Source organism: Boleophthalmus pectinirostris, unplaced genomic scaffold, assembly GCF_026225935.1.
Source record: "Boleophthalmus pectinirostris isolate CB_2022bp ecotype Guang Dong unplaced genomic scaffold, ASM2622593v1 HiC_scaffold_7, whole genome shotgun sequence".
Taxonomy (NCBI): Eukaryota; Metazoa; Chordata; class Actinopteri; order Gobiiformes; family Gobiidae; genus Boleophthalmus; species Boleophthalmus pectinirostris.
In genome coordinates this window covers 18,725,714-18,747,718 of record NW_026571473.1, presented here as the reverse complement: position 1 = coordinate 18,747,718, position 22,005 = coordinate 18,725,714, and the positions used below count along the sequence as shown (strand labels likewise).

The 22,005-nt window shown below is 38.9% G+C and overlaps 4 protein-coding genes across 4 annotated transcripts; 2 read left to right on the top strand and 2 right to left on the bottom strand.

Moving 5' to 3' along the window:
* Positions 1-7,943: 7,943 nt before the first annotated feature.
* Positions 7,944-9,649, bottom strand: foxd2 (forkhead box D2). Its single transcript, XM_020933236.2, has one exon. The coding sequence runs from the start codon at positions 9,628-9,630 to the stop codon at positions 8,545-8,547; it is 1,086 nt and encodes a 361-aa protein (XP_020788895.1). The 5' UTR covers positions 9,631-9,649; the 3' UTR covers positions 7,944-8,544.
* A 2,448-nt stretch (positions 9,650-12,097) lies between these two features.
* foxe3 (forkhead box E3) lies at positions 12,098-13,300 on the bottom strand. The gene has a single exon (XM_020933239.1). It carries the CDS (start codon positions 13,298-13,300, stop codon positions 12,098-12,100), a length of 1,203 nt encoding a protein of 400 aa, XP_020788898.1.
* A 3,780-nt stretch (positions 13,301-17,080) lies between these two features.
* haus8 (HAUS augmin like complex subunit 8) lies at positions 17,081-19,617 on the top strand. Its single transcript, XM_020933150.2, has 10 exons — positions 17,081-17,217; positions 17,380-17,444; positions 17,568-17,629; positions 17,758-17,875; positions 17,975-18,085; positions 18,153-18,262; positions 18,333-18,491; positions 18,902-19,043; positions 19,153-19,294; positions 19,423-19,617. Exons 1-10 carry the CDS (start codon positions 17,153-17,155, stop codon positions 19,547-19,549), a joined length of 1,101 nt encoding a protein of 366 aa, XP_020788809.1. The 5' UTR covers positions 17,081-17,152; the 3' UTR covers positions 19,550-19,617.
* A 154-nt stretch (positions 19,618-19,771) lies between these two features.
* Positions 19,772-21,890, top strand: sac3d1 (SAC3 domain containing 1). The gene is made up of 4 exons (XM_020933151.2): positions 19,772-19,986; positions 20,249-20,648; positions 20,726-21,008; positions 21,116-21,890. The coding sequence occupies exons 1-4, from the start codon at positions 19,949-19,951 to the stop codon at positions 21,580-21,582; spliced, it is 1,188 nt and encodes a 395-aa protein (XP_020788810.1). The 5' UTR covers positions 19,772-19,948; the 3' UTR covers positions 21,583-21,890.
* Positions 21,891-22,005: the final 115 nt, after the last annotated feature.

The window sequence follows — 22,005 nt, the reverse complement described above, 5'->3', positions numbered from 1 at the left end:
TTTCAACTCTTGTTTCAAACAAAATAATAAAAAATGAAATGCATTAAATATTGATTTATAGCAACAACAAGAAAAAAACAAAAACACAATAATATTTTCATATTTGCTTACAGTTCAAGAGGAAATGTATGTAAACTACTGCAGTGCTCTCTTAAAATGTAATTATACTAGTAAAGAAATTAGTAAAATAAATTAGTAAATTAAACACTGACTGTGTGCAAAATAGCTATAAAAGATTGGGATAAAGGGTGAATTAGGACAAAGTATAAATTAGTTCAGTTTTAAAAGTTGCCCTCTGCGATTATCTTTATCTTAACACACCTTTATGAACTTTTCCTCTCCCTCCTGTTTTAACTAGTCTATTTCCTGATTTTCAGCAGCCAATGCTCTTCCTGTGGCTGGTCCCCATCAATCGCATTCTGCCACAATGGTCCGTGACAGCTCAGCGACAGCCTCATGACAGGTCTGCCCCCCGGACGGCCAGCGGGTCTGTACAATAAGAGAAGACAAACACACAGAAAATACACTGGGACTAAACTGTTGGCACCGTCAGACTGTGTGGCCCATTCATTTCACACACAGCACCTTTCTCTGACAGAGCACCCATTCAACCTGCACATCAAACTTCATCAGGCACACCATTTCTCATTCTGCTATAACATGCATTTTATGATTGTGATGCATTCAGGCCTGTCACAATAATTACTATATGAAGAGTTAAATTGCAAAAACAGATAAGTGCCATATAAAAACTACAATGAAAAAGTTCTCACAGAGTAAACTACATCACAGGCTTGTAGATCACTCTGTAGTTTATACCAGTATTTTCAAAAAACAAATGTATTTTACTGCCATCAAAATATTATTCTCTCCCTTCTTGACAAAATCCATTATACATTATTGCCACTGATGATATCTCTAGAAGATGGTAACAAAAAGAAAAAAAAAGACAAGTTTTCATAATGGAGAGTGTCTGTTTTTGTTACTGAACCCGTCATATCGACTTATCATTCAATATATGAAAGCGAGAACTATATATTTTTAGGATCAGTATCTATCATGTGTACAATTTCTTTGCCATAATGCAGAGATGTTTGTAATTATATTTGTAATACAATACGATTTGAGCTGTAGAGGGTTAAAGAAATCACTGTTATGGTTAATTATTAGTTAAAGCTGTTATTTATTTGTTGCAGCTCGTGCCTTTGAAGTGAGAATGACTTAAAAATTGTTCACTGGGATTATCCTGCTTTATTGTTATTGTGTCAGGCAAAAAGTAATTTCAATATTATCATTTATATTTTCTTCCACAGGATATCATGTTTCAAAATTTGTTACTGTGAAAGTTCTAGATGTATTTGGGTGACCAGAAATCACAAAAATGATCTTCCACTTACTTTTATAGAGTAACCAACCAACAAATGACAAAAACTATGAAAAGAGTAGATTGTTACCTACTTGGCATCATATTTTATATCATAAGAGCATATCTCAAAAGGTTCACTTGATACTTTAATCTAGTGCTGATATTATTTTCGTCTTTGATCAGTAGAAATAAATCAAAGACTCCACACATCGGCAAACAAAGGTTATCTATAAGTGCATATGTTTGGGCCGTTGTCATAACAGTTAGCATACCTATGACAAAGACCACAGCAGTAACATTTTATAAGGTGTAAAGGCAAAGTTTTCACCTTTGTTGCAACTCAGTGCCTGAAAGTAGTACTGTAAATGTTTTATTTCAGAAGATGTCTTTGAAGTTATTTAAGTGTTTTTGTGAAGGATTTACATAGATAAAACAATATAACTTCCATACATTTCTACTGTATAGAAGTAGCCTTATAGTTCAATTATCACCGCAATAATGTTTTCAGCTGAGAACACAACACCATGATAAAACAATCTGAAATCTGGCTTTATCGGCAGACTCTTCTGTTTATCCTAATTATATATTTTCAATTGCCAACATGATGAACACTGGTGCTGGCAGAAACAAATAACTTTTTTTCCTCCATGTGGAATAATTTTTTTTTATGCTTTGATTTTATCCAGAACCTGTGAAGAGTCCCATACTTGCCCCATGCCTGAATTCAGTGTCAAATATGTTGGAATAAATTGTGAGATGTGTACAATTATGTCTGGGTGGCACTTTGTAAAATGGCATGTGCTTACCGGTGTGTCAAACTGTGCGTTGGCTCTGTAGCGTACACTCCTCTCTTGATCTACTTACATGTGCAATATCCAACTGCCACTTAACCTCACTTTCCCTACTTAGCCATCTGCCTGGTCCTTCAATGCAGCCTTAGCCAAATGACTCAACTACTTATGAACAACATTAACCTTACCCCTTCCAAACGCACACACACACACGCGCACGCACACACACACACACACACACACACACACACACACACACACACACACACACACACACACACACACACACACACACACACTAGACCACTACGGACTGTGCAATCTTGGATAGCTTCACCCATCTTTGTATCCTTGTGTTAGCCCCTCTGTGTTATGTCTCGGAAAGGAACAGCTTTTTTTCTTTTTTTAATGAGATGACTTTATTTATAGACTTTTGATCTTTGGTCTAATCATTTTGCACACAAGACAAACACAACGCTGGATCCATGAGAACATACAGAATATTCAAATAAATACATATAGACTTCGGATTGTTTGTAATTTTAAATGTTTTGTATATTTTAACATCTTATGCAATATTTTATTTTACTATGCATAAGGCAATGGTTCCAATTATTATCATACGATGTAATGTAATGTAATCTAACCTATAAAGGCTGCACATCGGTGAATGACAATGATCATGTTGCTCAAAATCCCAGTTATAAGCCGATTGATGAACTTCTGAAAAACAGTGTTCTGAATGGTAGCTAGTATTGTGACATAAGGACTGTTATTAAAGTACAACATTTCAGTGTTATTGTATAGCTGCTGGATGTAGTCATGGTAATTTGGAGCAATTTACCTGACTTCACCCTGACTGCTGCCATTGGCAAAGCTAAACATTGTTTGATGAAAATTAAGAATATAAAACCATGAATTTGGGGAAATGCCACAGTCAGTGTAAAACATGGCATACTGCTTTATTATGAAAATTTTACATAGAAACTCAGTATGGTGTTCCATATTTGTGTGCCCCCTGTTTACTATTATAGCTTACATTTTTAAAGTGAAGCATATTCCTAGTGAGACAAGGATATCTTCACCCACATCTGCTTCATCAAGCTCTTAATTAAGGTGTTTGGATTTATTTCTAGAGACAGCACACAAATTCCATATATTCTTGTTCTGAGGCAGGTGAGGTAGGTGTGGCAGATGAGTTTCTGCACTAGAAGGACAGGACCCAACCTATGCTTTTCCTGCCTGTGCCATCTCTTCAATTTCAGATATCTTGTCATGTAACTTGATACTGGCCTCACCCAAATGCCACACTCTTGAGAAGAAAGAAAGAAGTGCTTCTTGAAAACTGAAGTAGCCAGCCTTTTTCTCATTAATGAGTAAACAATTCTTTTACCTCAAAAATGTGTATTTTATGCCAACAATCTGATGGACAAGTTGTCTTCATCTAATTATAAAACATTTTATTTATTACAAACTTGAACCATCAGCCACTGAAGTCACCATGTGATGATTTGGGGTGAATGCTGTAGAAGGGTGATCCACCTTCTGTCACTTTTCTGTCTGAAAAAACTGTTCTAAACCTGTGCTACTAGTCGAATATTTTTGCATGTGAATACCAGTGATTTGTTTGTGAGACCCAGGAACTAGTTAAATAAATACTTAATTTTTCATAGTTTGAAAATCATTGTATACCAGCTATAATTTATGGAAGATGCAAAGGTTGTGATGCAACTCTGAAACTATAAATTAGTAGGATAGTCTCTTATACTCTTTAAATACCCTAACAATATTAGCTTGATTTGACTTTTTTTTTTCTCAGATAAGCATGGCCTATTCCTTCCTTATATAGGTCTACACCCCATTGCGCATGTCGAAACACCGCAGCATTGTCACTGTCCCTGAGCGTCGCCGTTAGTGGTGAAGCAGAGGAGAGAGTTACGTACTAAAGGATCTTGAGGAGGGAGGGGGCAGTTGAAGCAGAGAAGGGGAGATGGTAAAGATAGACACGGCGTGGACACAATGTCTAATGGCAGATCCAGCTGAAAAAATAAAAATACCCAAGGAACACTAAAACTTGAGGGGTGAAAAATATGCGGCTCTGGCTAGAGGTCAGATTCCCCACCGTATCTAATTCAATTTTACAAACTGTAAGAAAACACGCTCCTGCTCCACCGGCCCTGGGGATTTGCACTGCAAAAAACTCATCCTACGATTTTTGCGCATACCTATAATTTGTATGGACTTTTTATGTTTGATGTTTAGTCACCCATTTTATCAAACGCAAAATGTTGACTCGGTAATGTTGGTGTGTCTGTCCCATGGCACACATGGCTTTACAGATATGTTGTTGGTGGTCCAGTTAGGCCTGTTAAACACATTAGCCAGCATTTTGTTGGATCGGGGGAGTCCCATAGAAAGCGCTCGCGTCTCTAAATAAACATTAGTCTTAAAAAGTTTGCCCCCTCGACCCCAGCGAGATCACGTTTCAGTATGGATAGTAAACTTCACTTTTATCGTAAGGGGGTTCGTGCATTTTGAAAATACACAGTATCGGCATGCTGCTTAAAATAAAGGTCTATATTGGACGTGTATATTGTTTACACATGAGTCTGTGGCAAAGGCCTAGGCTATATCACAAGAATCGGAGCTGGGTTTCACTCGTGAGTTAATTTGACCCAAGCATGGCCTAAACAACCAAGTGACCATAGCGATGCTGCACATGGATTAATTGGGAGAGCGGCCCAGACTTTCCATTCATCAGTTAAAGATCCATGGTTCTTAGAGCAATAAAACTTAAGCATTTTTTATGTCAGAATAAAGGCGCGTAATACAGCATCTTGCACATGTGACTGGGTAAAGTTTTGTTAATTTAGCGCAGGGAAAGTGCTCCATACGAAACCTTTTTTTTTTTTTTTTTTTTTTTTTTTTTTACCTGAAGGCAATATGAGTTAACTGCACAAATTGGTTATAATTTAGAATAATACTTTCATAAATACATAACGACATCTGATCATGCGCTGAAAGGATTCCGCGCATTTGGGTTTGCTCTCTTGGTAAACCCAATGCATCTGTATTTTTTCCCTGTAGCCGACATGTTTCTTAAAATGTTGATGTGTTAGTCCTGCTAAACAGTGACTGTGGTTAAAGGCTGTCCTATTTGGCTGTTAGATTTAGCCAATTAAATGTCTCATGTTGTAGCCTATTTAGGCCATAACTTGAAAACACTAGACACCACACCAGGCCTATCATTTCCCCTTTGTGTCCGTTTTCAAACTTTACAGCCAAGCCAGAAGGCTGTGCGCTGTAGCAGGTGGCTCAAAGGAGTGCGCGCGCTCGCCTCACGGTGGGCCGCACATCTTCCAAAGTTAATATTGTGCTTTGAGAGAAGATGGGGAGTTCACTGTCTAGGTTTTATTTACACATTCTAAATTAATTAAGTAAGGAATTTTTGTGACGAACAAAAACACACCAAGAACGAAGGCTCGTAGAAAGTCACTGTTTTCATAAAATAACACAAGCTTGTTTAAAATGTTAAAATCAAAACAAATTTGTTGCAAAGTAAGCTAATAGATAAATAACCTAACACCGTGGTAAATTAGAATAAAGAAATTAATAAATAAATAAAACCAACAAGTGTTATGCTTGATAAACATAATTATTATAAGCCTGTTATTTATTTATTTATTATGTTCAAAATATAGCACATACACATAAATGTAAATATGTTTATGAATTGTATCAAGATTCAAATTGTCATTTTTCATCGACATGGTGTCCATTTACAGTTTACTGATTAATCAACCAGAACCAGAACCAGAGATTCAGGTTGTGTGATTTAGGCCTATATATACCCGATGTTTTCAACTGATGCTTTGTCCTTTTCAGGATTTTTAACAACAATATTAGTAATAATAAATTAATACACATATAGGCTATAGGAAAAAAACAGGCAGGTGAAATAATATATATAGCCTCTATATTGCCCATATATAGACAAATAAATAAAATAGTAATAGGTTATTTGATTGAATTTTCACTCTGCACTGACATGGCCTATTGTTTTAGAAACTAGAGGTTCATGTCATGTGGCTTGGTCTCAATGTTAAAGCGCATAACATATGGAAGCGCTTTGAAAAAAAGAGATGCCTTTAAAAATATAAATGTGCTTTTGCGTCTGTTGGGTCATTTGGCTGTCACTTCTCATCGCCCGCACACTTGTTCCTCTTCAAGACGATGCGTTGTCATGAAGTACAATGACAGTGTTCCTGTTCTTAAATAAGAACGCTGCTTTTGCGCTCAAAGTTGTGGGTGGTCTTCCAGTGACAGCAGTGTATAGAGCACGGTCTATAACGTGTCAGTGCAATCAGCATCAGCTATTTGGATATCAAATTAAAGGATTAGGCTGTGTGTGTGTGTGTGTGTGTGTGTGTGTGTGTGTGTGTGTGTGTGTGTGTGTGTGTGTGTGTGTGTGTGTGTGTGTGTGTGTGTGTGTGTGTGTGCGTGTGCGTGTGCGTGTGTGTGTGTGTGTGTGTGTGCGTGCGTGCGTGTGCCTGTGCGTGTGTGTGTGTCAATGCGCACCGTTTGTGGTTTAAAGACGAGATGTCTATTCCCTTAAGTTTGTAATTTTAAAGCCATGGCGGTGCGTAAAACCGTGCCAAATTCCCAGCGTGCGCCGAAGCAGAGCATGCGTACAATTATAATGCCTTTTATTAGTTTACGTTCCTGTAGTCGCTTAAATGGGTGTCTAACCACCTCTCCAAACGCTCCATGTGGATTTTAATGGAGTGATGCTGTGCGTAATAACTCCCAGTGCCGAATAAACTTCAATAGTCTGTTAACGTTTTTTTAGCCTCGTTCTCCCCGCAAATTACACAGTTTGTGGGATATCAATTAACACTGCTGAGAAGAAAATTATTCTTATTATATTTATCAACGGCACGAGGAGAAATGCGTTTGGACAATGGAGCTGCTGGTTTTGGTTTCAAAGAGTGCGCCTGAGCCCTCCCACACTTCATTCTTAATAATCATCTGTCAAAACACCCACAAACAAGTTGAACCGTTTGCGCAGAGATCTGGTAAATAAAAGAAGCTTTTACGCGGCCTTCTGTTAAGAAACATGTGGTCCAACAACTCTGAAAAAGACCAATGGGCCCTGTTTTCTGTAGCCGGGCGAGTCCCGCTGCTTCTCTTTCTGAGACAGCACAGATGACATGAAAGCACAGCCCAAAACACGGGCCTTTTGATAAGATTGCTTTTCAGACTTTTAAATGTGTGTGGCAGAGCTCACACAGACCGCTTACTGCGTTCACATTCACTGCAGTGGACCAGGGGTTCGAACTGACAACATCAACAAACGAGCAGAAAGCCGCATTATGGCGGATTAGGAGCTCGATGAAAAATGCTGCTACAAATTAGCAACGAAAGCCCCAAAAGACCGCGGCTAGATCCTTGTGCACTTTCAATTACGGACCTCCGAGGCCTCGCTTGTACCCCATTCATCTGGGCCCTTTGTAACTTACTAGAAAACGGTTCTTTACAAGAGCCATACAAGAGGGAAAACTTGCCCAGTGTTGCGTGATATTCATAGCTGTTTTACACGCACCTCAGTTCTGGGCTTTTATTTAACAAGGTTCGTAACAATTTCTCATTTAGAAAATAGAGTTCCAAAAAATAAACATTTCGTTGCAAATAATTTATGAGCATGTTTTGGTTCAACAAACATTTATTACTTTGTCATTACAACAAAAGGACCTCTAAACATTTAGATGTCTCTGTCTATGGCAGCACATGACTTTCACAGATTAACTCGTGAATAGAAACAAACAACAATTCAAAAGTTGAGAAAAAGAGAGGTACGACGTCTTTCAACAAAACAAACTTAAGCACTCAAATACCAGTCCATAATGACATGGCATGATGTCACGAACCTATTTGGAAACAGGCAGATCATAGTGGGATATTCTGGTGCGCGGAATCCCTTTGATTTCCTTGTGTGCTTTTCAATAATAAACCTGAGTTTACCGTCTCTTTATGTCAACAATAGCAGTGCCATTTTCTCAAAACGCACATGAAGGAAACAATATAAATCACCACATATTATTCTCGTGTGTGTTATAAAGCACCCCTTATAGGATGTCAGCTTTAAATAATAGGATATTAATATCCATTAAGACAAATGCCAAAGACCTAAAACAAGAAGACATTATCGTCCTCTTCTTTCTTGTTTCTATTATACACAAATTTACAATTATAAATAATCTCCTCTCCAAATACTGAAACTATAGGAGAAGAAAAAGTCTTCAGAGTGCTTGTCCTACCTTCACGCGATGCAACTTGCTCAGGGCTATTAAATGTTTTTGCTTTTTTTTATTTATTTATTTTTTTATTTTAAAAAGGGCAAGTGTTGACGTTGGGGCTTTTGCTAGCAAATGTCTGAGTCTGTGTTCCTGATGAAACACTGTCCTGCGATAGATTCAAATGTCCAGAGGCTGAGGCCAGAGTTGGTGTCAACATAGCCAGGATGTGCGCCTGTCCGCCTGACGGCGCGCTGTACGCGGAGCCGCTGGAATTAGTCGCGCCGATGATATTGTCAATTGAGAAGGAAGGCCGGCTCGGTGGGCTGCTGTCCGTCTTAAGATGGGGCAAAGATGGGCTTAACTGGGGATAGAATGGTTTAGCACTTAAAATAGAGGGTAGAGGATGCGGAGCTGGGAATAGGGAAGCTGAAGGCAAGGTGCATGGTGAAGTGCCCGGGAAAGGGAACGAAGCGCTTGAGTGATGTGAGTGGTAAGGATTGTGGTGGAAGTTTTGTAGCTGGAGTCCGTAGTTGTATCCATAGGGGCCGTATCCAAAGCCAGGAAGATACCCACCCGCGTCTCTGAGGATCTCATTGCTTTGGTGCCTCTTGAAGCGTTTTCTTCTGCGCAAGAAGCTCCCATTGTCGAACATATCAGCCGAGTCTGGGTCAAGGGTCCAGTAGTTGCCTTTTCCTGGGTTTCCAGGTTCGCGTGGGATCTTTACGAAACAGTCGTTCAGGGAGAGGTTGTGACGGATGGAGTTCTGCCACGCAGGGAACTTCTCCCTGTAGTATGGGAACCTGTTGCTTATGAACTCGCAGATCTCGCTCAAAGTTAGCCTCTTCTTAGGACTTTGCAGGATGGCCATAGTGATGAGCGCAATGTAGGAGTACGGCGGCTTCACCAACGCGTTCTTTCTGAGTTTGTTGTCGCCTACTCCAGAGCCTGCACCCGAACTGGAGCCCATCTGGTCCGGGGGACACTCCGAGCCGCTATGTCCAGGGGAGGGAACGCCATCCGCCGCGTTGTGTGAGTAGTTATCGTCCGAGTCATTGTCCAAGTTGAAGTCGTGATGGAGGTATTTCCCGTCCTTCCCAGATAAATCACCCCCGACCACATCGATGTCCACATCCTCGGACAAAGCAGAGCTGTCGGACATATCCGTTCCTAAAGTCATCCTTTGCTGCGATCCTCTGGCCCACACTTCCTCCTGCTCTGCTCAGGGGCGAGCTGCAACTGAGACTGGACCTCCCCCTTTGCGTCTTTAGACCACCTTCAGCTGGACTCACACATGGCACAGGCGGAATGAATGAAAATGGCTCTTTCTTACTTGCGTTTCGACTGAAGCTCTGAACTGCAAAATTCTTAGCAGTTAAGAGTCTGGATTTGTGCAGCGTGAACCTCCACTGTGCTCAGCAAGATGCCTCCTCCTGTATCAGTCTCTGTCCTGAGGTCTTCTAACGCACGTGATTGGGCGAGTATCCAGTCGCACTGTCACACTGTCCACTTTACCCCATCAAAGGTATTTATAGGAGCAAATAGGTCACGTGGTTCCAGAGTTCCTTTCACCAGAAACAATTCCATCTCCAGTAAAATGATCAAACTTTATTTTAAGATTATGTATATATTTTTTCTGTGAGACGTTAATGAATCTTTTATAGAAAACCATTCAAACTATAAATATAGCCTAATAATATAATAGACTGAGCTTAAAAAATAGAATCATAATTATTAAAATAACTGGATTTATAAATAGCAGTAATACGCCTGTTTTTGTTTTTGTTGTTTTTTTGTTTGTTTGTTTGTTTTCATCAATCAAGCAAACCATAATAAAGAATAGAACAAGCTTATCATAGGCTTTTAACCACAAATAAGAAGCTTAACTTTTAACAAGTAAGGCCTATAATTGACGACGCTGTAGACCGTTGTAGATGAGCTAAGATAAACTAGCCTAGATTAATCCATTACAAAATTTTATTTGAGGTGTTCATAGGTAAAGGTATATGCGGGCATATAAATAAATAAATAAATAAATAAATATAATATAATATATATATATATATATATATATATATATATATATATATATATATATATATATATATATATATATATATATATATAAAGTGTCCCTTAAAACCTTACCAGACCTTCAAGTCCAGAACAAATGGCACAGAGCTTTAGACACAGCGTATTGGTACAGCTGATCCATACAGTGCTGCTATAATAATTAACCTTTTGAGCCTTTGAGAGACAATTTAGAAATGCACCAGTTATTTTTGTGGTTTGTGTTTCATTATTTAATTTTTTTTTCTCCATCCTTATCAGGCTGTTTCAGTCTTTGTCTTGAATCAATAAAAGGCTCTGTCTTATGTAATAATTTATATAAACTATATTTTGCTGATAACATTTATTTGGCAGGGCTGCATTATTAACAGAATATAATAATAAAATAATGTAACAAATTTGATCCAAGGTCTTTCTGTTAGTGGTACAGTAGCATTAGGCTACGCTTTTTGATCCCTTGGGTTGTTTTTAGTCCTGAAGCGCCTCCCAATGGATGCGTTTTGTAAAACAGAAATAGACCTGTAAATTATTTCAAGGCGGTTTAATTTAATTAAATATAAATGTTTTCATTTGAATTTAAACCGTAACCACGCATGTTTTTCTGCCTATGAATCTTGCCTAATGGCCTATTTATTGAATATAGCCTGTAGCCCTAATTATGTATTTGTGATTTTGTTTGCTAAGGCGCACTCGTCTATAACTTTCAGGTGGTCTGTCCCCATAAACGGGTGCTTTATTACCTATAAATTCGGGGTCTCTTCTCCACATATCTAGCCTGTAACTTGGTCTACCGCGTCACGGCCACTGAGACAGATACGTTTAATGGCATACTGTGGAACATTTTGGACTAAGCGAAAACATCTAGGTACAAATTCGTGTATCTTTACCTATAGGATACACATTATTTCAACTGAGGCTTTCCAAAGCTGTCAACTTTTGTAAGACTAAAAATGCCTCTCAAAGCGTTTCACATTCACTGAGATGCTGCCTGGCTGTGTTTCCATTCTGCACCAAACCAACACAACTCCACTGACCACTAAAATTATTGGTGAAGTTTAAGGTCAGGGTGAAGAATACAGAGGGCTTTTAACCTTTATTCTATTTTTCACTAGTTCGTTTGGACTGCACTGCAGGCTGTTAGGAACTATGTCTTAATACTTTAAGGCCATAATCTCTGCCCTCTAGTGGTAAAATTATGCAATACCTGGTACCTTTCTTTTTTTTTTTTTTTTTTCCATTGCTTTCCCTGATCCCTCCCAATTGTGTTTTAGAATCCCAGTCTTAAAAACTTAATATTTTTGCAAAACACCATTTATAAGCCAACAGCTCATAGACATATCTATGACATGATCCACCTTATTTAAAGTGGTATTCATTCTCACAGAATGAACCGAGCTAAGTAGCATTAATCAACAAGTAATTCAAAGAATTTGAAAATATCTTTATTTCAGCTTGACAATTTTAGTTATAGCTAACTATAAATAGGTAACAAAATACAAAGAGCAGTTTTACACCCACATGTTGTGTATCACAAAATATGCATTGACCAAAATAGATCAGTTCTTTTTAAGTTCTTTTTACATATATCTTTCAAGACCCGAGGCAAAGTTGGCTTGTCTCATATACGAATTATTGTAAGAGTTTATATTGGTCAATCCCAGTAGCTGTTCCGTGTGTTCGGCGCATGAGCTGGAGCGTATTGGGGGCAGTGTAACCCTGTTGGCAGAACAGTACACCTGTGAGCCCCCTGGCGAGAAGCCTGACTGCGTCATAGTGGGAAGGTTTGGAGGCGATGCTGTAGTGGAATATGGGTACGAGATGTTAGTACTATTTCTGTTTAATATGTTGGTATTTTGAGTTTGAAAACATGCTGATGGGTCCGTGGGAGTTACAGAGCAACCAGGGTTCATAGCACCAAGCTCGCCTCCTCCTAGAGCCAACTGGGAGTTCAAATCCGCGCCTTGCCCAGGTTGTTGGCTGATGATGTTGTCAATGCTGAACATGCGCGCTTGACCAGGTGCGACCCCAGAAGCAGATGTTTGGTAATGGTGCAGCATAGCGGGATGCTGGGGTGCATAGCCCGAGCCTATCCCTGCGTAAAGCGTGTTGGGGTAGGTGGTTCTGGCCATTGGAGTGGGAGTGAAGGCACTGGAGCTCTGCATATAGCCTGGGTAAGTGCTCACATCTGTGCGCTTGAACCTCTTTCTCCTCCTCAGAAAACTGCCGTTGTCAAACATGTCTTCAGCAGCGGGATCCAGGGTCCAGTAGTTGCCCTTTCCAGGTCTGCCCGGCTCTCTGGGGATCTTCACAAAGCAGTCATTGAGCGTGAGGTTGTGGCGGATGGAGTTCTGCCACTTTTTTGAGTTCTCTCTGTAGAAAGGAAAGCGTTCCATGATGAACTTGTAGATTCCTCCCAGAGTAAGCTTTCTGTCTGGAGAGTTGGCGATGGCCATAGCAATGAGGGCGATGTAGCTGTAAGGGGGCTTTCCTCTCTGGACTGGCCTCTTCCTCCGGCGGCTCCCAGTGGGCAGATTCTCTTCGGTCTGGCCCAGAGCAGAAGCATCTTCCACATTGGGGCTGCTGCCTCTGGGCTCAGACTTGATCAGAATGTTGTCTTTGGAGTGAGGCTGCAGCATGAGCGCAGAAGGCGCGGGAGGCAGAGACGAGTCTAAACTCACGTTTGGAGACATGACAACAGGACTGGCCTCAGCGGGAGAGTGTTGATTCTCTGCAGTCATGTTGCACATGCCAGAGTAATAAGAATAGTTTGCCAGATTCATAAAAGAAAACCTGTAATGTTACCCTCAGTTGAAATTAGAAAATGGCACGTGCGTAATTTACGCGTGACGACTGCTACTATAGACAAACGAACCCCTATCCCGCTGTGAGTAAGTCTGGGGCAGTCAGGGCAGGTGAGAGAGACGTGGGGCGTTTTATAATGCCGGACATATGACGCCACTGAGTCACTGATGACGAGGGGAGAACGTCCAGTGCACAAGGATCTGTAAGCTCTGAAGCAGGGTAAATTTTAATTCATATTCAAAAGTTCCTCCATTTTAACAATAAAACATTGTGAGTGGCAAGTCCATGTACATTATCAAAATAAAGAAGCCACCTGTGGCGTTGTCTATATTTCAACTCTAGCATGCAGCAAAGGTCACATATACATTAAAAACTATTTGCCCTGTTTCATAGTTTAATGTTGGCCTTGTAAACTATGTTTGAACTGATAGAGTTGAAAATGAGACTTACAGATAAGGTCTCCCTCTGGCCTCTCTGTGTATCAAAACAATACAGCTTCAGCTACACTGCCATTCTCCACCCGCTGAAAATGAATAACTGACCACTCAAAACAACCAATCTAACTATAAAAGCTTTTGGGCCTGAAAAGTAAATCTCCTCGTCATTTCATTTTCATTTTTAGAGACTGATAATCAAACAGTCCATAGGCTGTGGTGGGGAACTGTTATCTTATGGATTCTGAAGTCAAAACACACCTCTGCAAACAATTGATATAAGGACAACACCCTTTAAACACAAGCTTATTTTAGACTAAATGGTTAATTAGCTAAATGGGAAAGAGAGCCACAAATAAGGTGCGATCGGCTAGCTTTCTTTACGGAAAAAGATCATTATATTGTGAGTTCACCCTTAATTTATGACCAGTGTGTGCCTTGTGAGGTTATGGAGGGGGGGAGTATTATAATTATAAATTAACCTCAATTGTACATACCATCCTGTATAATACCTTATGGATTGGTTTACTTTCAATGTAAAGAAAGGGGGAAAATCCAGATTACCACCACTTTATAATTATGGCTACTAAAGTGGGCAATGGTTATCCTAAAATGTACAAACATTTATCAGAATGTCTATATCAGAATTGTGTTCATCAGACATATTTCAGAGGAAGAAATACAAACTTTAAATAGTTTCACATGTTAAGGCGTTACCTTTGGTGAACACAATTTAAGTATCTAGTTCATGAGTTTCTAAAGGATTTCCACTGTATCGGACATCTTACGTGAAAGGATCAACTACTTTACAATAATAATAATTTTAAAAATTAAAAGTGGAGAAGACCAAAGTGGTATATCACAACTGATTGTTCTTGGTCACCCTCACAGATGCGCACACAGACTGATGAGTCTCGGCCACAGCTCAGACAGCACTAAGCTTGTGGAGCTACTCATAGCCAATGTCTAACAGCTTCAGACAGGCGTGGGAGCATGGATGTATCAGAGAGGATCTGCCCTCGGAGCTGCCAGGTCAGGCAGGACAAACAGGGCTCAGGCCAGGAAACGGCCTCTGCCTCGGGGCCTGGCCTCCTGATAATCCCCTCTCACTGCCCCCATACCATAGGCACTACTTCTGCACACCTCTGTCAGATACTCCACAACAAAGCCTCATCACATACAATTATGGGTTATACAGTAATGCAAACCTGCAGAGCAAGTACTCTGCAAAGACACAGATACGTTACATGTTATATTTTTGTGTAAAGTGACTCAATTTAAAGACACTAGGACTACTAATGGAAGTATCACCATATTTTAGACAACAATGATGACATCTATTTTGATAAACAAAACATTGGAAATATATTTTTTTTTAAAATCTCAAACAATTCAATTAGTGTGATAGTATGCATTGTTGATAAAAGTGAGCTGTGCAAATGAAGTTGCTGAGCAAACACCTCAGCCGTCCATTTATTCGCAAAAGTGGCTCTAGGGCCGAGAAAGTGCGAGCATGAGAAAGAGAGGGGGATAAAAAGAGTGTGATCCAGAGATATAGGGAGACACACAGGAGAGAGAGGGGACCTTTTCTTGCCCAAGCTCATCAAGTACGGGCCAGGGCTCCTGAAAACGCAGGGATTACAGGGTTCCACCACTGTACGGGATGGGGCCGCCTCTGCTTCGTCCTGCACTGCACGCTACACTGCTCCACTAAAGCACTGCACATGGTTCTCACACACACACAGCTACTCACCCATGCCTGGTGGATACTGGACTTTCACATCAGTGTCAGAACAATCTGCACATCTACAGGCAATGAGTGAGTAAATAAAAACAAATTTAAAAAAAGATCTGTTCCCAAGACACCTTTTTGCCCTCAGCAACAGGACAAGGATTTTATTAAAAACAGCGAACATCAGGTCAAGTTCACATCCCACTGATAAGCATGTTTGTAAATCTTTTGGAATGTTTAGTGATAACTGATTCTACTGATAATACAATGCCAAACGCACAGAAATTTGTATACACGCATATGTTGGGGGATTCAAAAATGTCTTGGCGGCTAAGGTCCTAAGAAACCATGTGAGTGTTTTGCATTTAATCTTTTTAGCAGTGTATAGACTATTTGTTTAATTTTATTTCATTATACACTTTGACTCTTTTCTGACAAAGATGAAATGAAAAGGTATAACAGAATAGCTGAAATATTTAGGTTATTTTTAACACAGTAGGTTATTTGTTTGTAACTATTTTTGAACATTTGTACAATGCCTTAAGTACATGCCCTAATAATAGATTTTTGTTGTGAAGTCCCTCTAAGTTTGTGACATTCTTGAAGAACTATGTGCACAGCCAGCTGCCGATCAATGATGACTAAAAGTTTACAACAAATGGGTAAGCTGTTGGGGGAGCAGAGGGCGTGAGTGGTGTCAAATCATGCTTGTTTTGAAGAGCTATCGGTTTGTTCCTGATTTTTACATGTGGGACTACAGAGGAGGTATCAGTGAGGTCATAGTTACAAAGATGAATCCATTTACAGACGTCAGAGTTTCGGAGAACAGCAGAAACAAGGACCTGCTTTGAGACACTATGAACTATCTTTCAACATGCACTTCTCAGCCTTTCACCTCCTCCACATCAGCTCAATTGTGTTTTTTTCCACACTAATAGAGGAAAATCCTTGTGACAAAATTGGCAAAACATTAATGAGGAATACAATATAAATTATGTAGCATAGCCTAAAATTATATATATAATTATATAATATTTAATCGCTAAAAGATATTGCTAAGTGAGGAGAGATTGACAGGTGGCACAAATGGCCCACTGTTGTGTTATTATTAATTAAAGATTTATATTATTATGATAATATTGACATGATATGGCTTGCTTTTACTTAAAAAAATAGACGTTATAAGTCAGAAGTCTGTCCTGTCATCGTGATCCTCCTATTTACATCCACACCCCCTAACGCTTTTGTCAAAACAGGTGGGATCAGCACCTAAAGACTTGTACAAACAACTATAAAGAAACCTTAAGGAGATTGTTTTCTAGCCCATATAAGCCAGACAAGCCAGAAAATTTAGCTGAAGGGAAATTTTGACATCTCTTTAATGGTGGCATTGTAGTCTACCTGCGTTTCAGATGGGTCACCAGTCCTGGACTAGCTAAAATAGAACACTAAATTGGATCAAATTATTGAATTCATGGAAAATCATTTAATATAAATGTAAACTGAATGAGCCTTGTCTTAAATTATTGAAGTACTGTTTGCATGTAAATATTTATCATGATTTTAATTCATTACAACAGTAGTATTGAGGCGGAACCATACATTGGGCAATTGTTTCTGTCGAAATAAAAATAACGCCGTACAGGCGGTTTTCTCAAACAAAGATGGCGTCCCGGCGAACAACAACAGTACCCAGAAGTTTGAAAAGCTCTTCTGCAGATACTAAAAGGTGACGCCAATTGCAATGTCGACTTCACTTGGTTTAATTTTATTGGAGCGTGTGTGTCGGTGGTCCCCGGCATTGGACTCACCTTATCGCGCTACAGTTTATGTGATGTTAACTTAGAGGCATACGTTGGTTACATTAAAGTGTGTGTTCTTTTCATTTCAGTTCTAAGGGCGGAAATGTTACCAGTAAGGCTAACAACAGCGGCAATGAAAAGAAAAGTGTTAAATGTAACTATGTAATATCATTTGTTGTTCTGCTACACTGTCTGTCTAAAATATTTAAGTGCCTACTAAAATCTAACAATATTATTTAAGTGATGTTATAACATTGTGTTTTGTTTTGTTTTTTAGCAAGTGGGACAATTGTGAAATCACGTTATCTTCAATCCGCTGAGAAAACTGCTCTTTCAAAGGTTGGCCTGTTAGTCTGACAGTCTACATCATATAGTTGTCACTCAAATCATGAAAATAACCAGGCCCAGAAATATATTTTACATTATTTTGGTTTGGTTTATTTAAAAACATATATTCTCATTTACAGAGCAGTTCATCAAACAATGAGTCTATGCCCCCTCCTCAAAGACCTGATTCACCTAAACCCAGACCAAAAGTGGGCACACCCCCAAGGCGATCAGTTGTCCCCCACACTTTCACAACCTGTGAGTCTTTCATCATAAGTTATAATGAAGTTTATTGTTCTTTTTTTTTTTTTTTTTAATTAAAAAAAAAAAATGTCTTTACTCTACACTTATTTGCAGCAATCATGGCAAAAGAAAATGAACCTTCCATTCTTGAAAAGTATGTGATGCAGTCAACTTTCTCAGATGGGCATTACTTACATCCAGATTTTGATATTTCAGTAATTAAAGGTATATAATATTTATTGCCTTGTGATGTGTACTATTTTATGACACATTTTAATCTACATTTGTATAGAAAAAAATTCTTCAGAGAATTTCACAGAACTGGAGCGGAACCCCATTCCAGAGAATGACAAAAGGATAATAGAGCTGCAAACATTGTTGCTGGCCTATCTAACTGCTAAGGTAATTCCAGTCATTCAGTACTGTGATAAATATTGAATATTGAATGTATGCTATGCTAACTTTCTTTTAGATGGAGAGCAATACAACAAAGCTTTGCACAGAGGCAGAAGCCAGAATCCTCCATGAGCTGGAAGAAGAAGAGGCTCTACGTATTGAGGTTTTGGATAAAAAACGCCAGTATGAGTTAAAAGAGAAGAACAGACTTCTAAACGAGTTGTTAGATGTGCAGGTTAGTTTGGTCTTTTTTGTATTACTAAATTATTAGTATGTGCTGACCTTCAATTGTTTTTTTGCACAACGGCTCTCTGTCTAGTTCTCATCGCAAAGTAAGTGTCTCTGCTTCCACTCTTACACTTCCGCTTCCACTCTTACAAAATCACTATGGTTTTTTTGCACAGTTTTAAATAAACATTTGAGGATTGTACAGTGTAAAGAGAGTCATGACTATGCATGATGTGAATACTTTGAGGAACACTTCTGTGTTATTTAGAAATTTGTTTTTGCTAAGCTAGAAATGTGTTTAGGTTTTGTTTTGCTCTAACCTCACAGGATTGTAATTGTGGAAGTGACTGATGACAATAACTGACCTAAGGTTATGTGACAGTTTTCAACAGTCATTTGATGGTTCTTTTTCACCAGATTGCATCACTGACCCCTATAGCAGAGGCTGCCACTCAGTTCACTGAAGAATACAAGTCCTTTGCAGTAGCTGTTGATACCACACGTTGTGAACTGCCTGTTAAGAATTTCTACATGAACAGAGAGCAGAGGGATTTTCTAGGTTGTAGTTTACTGTTAATCTTTCAGTTCATATTCATATTTGCTAATGTCTGTGTTGAACCAATGATTAATTTTATGTGAATAATATTCAACACTTTTTACAATTATAGATAAAGCAGAAACATCCCTGAAAGAGAGTGAGAAGTTGTTTGAAGAGTGCATACATGGGAATACACAGGACAACTGTATGTCTCTAGAGTTTCTTAAACACATGAAAATGACTTCAAAGGATATCGGTCAACAACTTTCAGGGTAAGAGCATTATATACTGTTTAACAACCTTATAACTTGTTAAAATACCATAACGAATGAACACATTTCATGCCAAATACTGACTCCCTGACTGCAGACTTTTAAATTGTCTCTTGTTAATGCTGCAGAGCATTTTCAGAGATGCTGGAGTTGTCGTCTCTGATTTGCCGACAAACCATCCATCTTCAACAGGCCGCAGAAGAAGAGCAATTAGGAGCCGCTCGTACTCATAAGCTCTTCTGTCTTAAATCTTGAGTGGATGCACTGATACTTTGGATTTACCTTTTACTGATTTTTTGAATAAAATTTTACTCTTGATTTGAGTTGGTGTATGTGCCTTGCAAGTAGTAGCTGCAAATAGTATTTTGAAAAAAATATATATTTTGAAATGGTATGATTACTTGACATTGTACTCCCTATATTTTTGGTTTGTTTCTACAACGTACTTGTAATACTATTGGACTTGTAAAAATATTTTTTTTAAAGTGAAGTATTTTATTGGTACCCCATCGGTGTAAAAATATAAAGACGTTTATTTCATTTTTGTGCCGGCAATGAGATTTATCTGTAAAAGCGAACTAGAGAGGATGTCAGATTTTTGCAGGGCGGATGTGACGTCCATTGATTACGGGTTTTTATTTCCGGACAAAACAAATGAATCGTAGGAGGACCCGGAGGACTCACCATTCACTGTGAGTGCCATTTATTAATTTGAAACCTGTTTCTACATTAAATTAAACTCTAAAATATATGTAATAATCTAATATCTGGATTCTGGAATGTTTGCTAAAGTGCGGATACTCCGCTCTGCCAACTGAGTTTGCTGCTAGCACCGAGGTGTAAACAGCACAACATGTGCCTACACACACACACACACACACACACATGCATAGACGCATACCTTGTTAAAGGTTATATTTGAGAAAGTCAAGGGAAATTTTCTTTAACCAACAGTCACTGTAGCCCAAACGCTGAAAGGAGGGCTGAAACAGACGAATGGAAAACCTCAAGTCAAAAATCATGGAGAGACCGAGGCAACAAAGAGAACACACTGGAGACGCCCGTGGAGGAGAGAATACCTAAGGGAACATGCCAGACCATGTGCCCTGCCTTTGAAATGCGACAGCGACAAGCACAGCACCGCCTCCATCAGTATGAGATACTGAGGGGAACAGCGAAAGATCGTCAGCCCAGAGCAGACCCTTTACGTACAGTGAAGGAGTATGCCAGACCAGCTGCAGGCAAAGACTCCACAAACCCCAGTGACCTTAGAGCACCAGATGTGTTGCAAAAGACTGTGCGCTATCTTCTTGACGAAATTGCTACCTCCCCAAATCTACATCCTTGGACGGAGGTTAGTTATTTTAACAAGTGTCTAGTCCTATTTCAGGACCCATGTCACTAAAATACGACATGTGTATTTGTGTTTAGGTGTATGGGTTTGTCTTTGATCGTCTACGTGCAGTGAAACAAGATATGATTATTCAGCGGCTATCTGGGACAGAGTGTGTGACAATTCTGGAGCAAAGTGTTTGTTTTCTTGTTTATGCATCATACCGTCTTTGTGGTGAGCCTCTTCGGCATTTTGATCCGAAGATCAATGACATGCATGTACAGGAAAATCTGAGCTGGCTACTGGACTGCTATGTTTCTAGCTCGGCACCGAATGACCACCGGAAAGAGTATGAAGCACTGAATTTGCTGTACAATTTAGGTTGGTAATAAAAAATAGATTATTAAAATTAGGCTTTTTACATGCACTGATTTTTTAGTAGTAAAATTTATAATTTTAAAATATTTTACTGTTTTTATTTTAACTAGGTTGTACCAAGGCCCTGCAGCGTGTCATGCAGCTTCCAGAGGGACTCCGCTGTGCTCCTGACATTTCATTGGCTCTCTCAATCAATCATGCTTATCTTGAACGTAATCCAGTTCGTCTTCTTAGATTGGCTAAGAAGTTGAACTTCCTACAAACATGTGCTCTTCACCGCCATCTCACATCATGCCGTAGAGATCTTCTCCTAATATACAGTCATGGATTTAGCAGCCGTAACTGTCGTTTTCCACTTGAGAAACTGAGTGATCTTTTGGATTTGGATACATGTTATACAACACAATACTGCCAATTATATGGAGTTGAGATCAACCTAGAAAATAAAGTTGTCTTTACTAAAAGTGCCTTTGCTGAGCCTGAACAGGGAAAAGGACAGTGTTTACAGTATCACAATACTAAAACTGAAAAACTTAAGTTAATTTTAATGGGATGTAAAGTTCATGACTCTTTGTAATGAATAGTGCTGTATGGTGTGTTATGTTTGCATAGAGTAATTTTATTTTGACTAAAGGATGTGCTACCCAGTGTTCTAAAAGCTGGAATTTATCTCTGTTCATCTGTCTTGTTTATTAGCTTAAAGATAGTATGTTTCTGGAGGTTTTTTTTTTTAAAGGTCAAAGGTCTTATATATATTTTTTTTATATATAAAAAGGTTCATATTGTGACTTTAATGCCCATTGTCCTTTTTGTTAGTTTGAAAGGTGAATTCAATAATATTTATTATACATTTATTTTAGATGATGTATGTACGTAGAGTAGCTTGTGCCCAAATAAAATTATTCCTAATTTTTAATAGTTTTTAACATTTGTTGCTTGGGTGTTCTGTTTAAATTGAACATCTGTATTTCATATGATTGCCCACTTGGTGGCAGTACTT

Coding starts and splice junctions, on each gene's coding strand:
- foxd2 (XM_020933236.2), bottom strand. CDS start 9,630: ATGACTTTAGGAACGGATATGTCCGACAGCTCTGCTTTGTCCGAGGAT.
- foxe3 (XM_020933239.1), bottom strand. CDS start 13,300: ATGAATCTGGCAAACTATTCTTATTACTCTGGCATGTGCAACATGACT.
- haus8 (XM_020933150.2), top strand. CDS start 17,153: ATGGCGTCCCGGCGAACAACAACAGTACCCAGAAGTTTGAAAAGCTCT. Junction 18,086..18,152: donor TGATATTTCAGTAATTAAAG/GTATATAATATT, acceptor ACATTTGTATAG/AAAAAAATTCTTCAGAGAAT. Junction 18,263..18,332: donor TGGCCTATCTAACTGCTAAG/GTAATTCCAGTC, acceptor ACTTTCTTTTAG/ATGGAGAGCAATACAACAAA.
- sac3d1 (XM_020933151.2), top strand. CDS start 19,949: ATGAATCGTAGGAGGACCCGGAGGACTCACCATTCACT. Junction 19,987..20,248: donor CGGAGGACTCACCATTCACT/GTGAGTGCCATT, acceptor TTTAACCAACAG/TCACTGTAGCCCAAACGCTG. Junction 21,009..21,115: donor GAATTTGCTGTACAATTTAG/GTTGGTAATAAA, acceptor TATTTTAACTAG/GTTGTACCAAGGCCCTGCAG.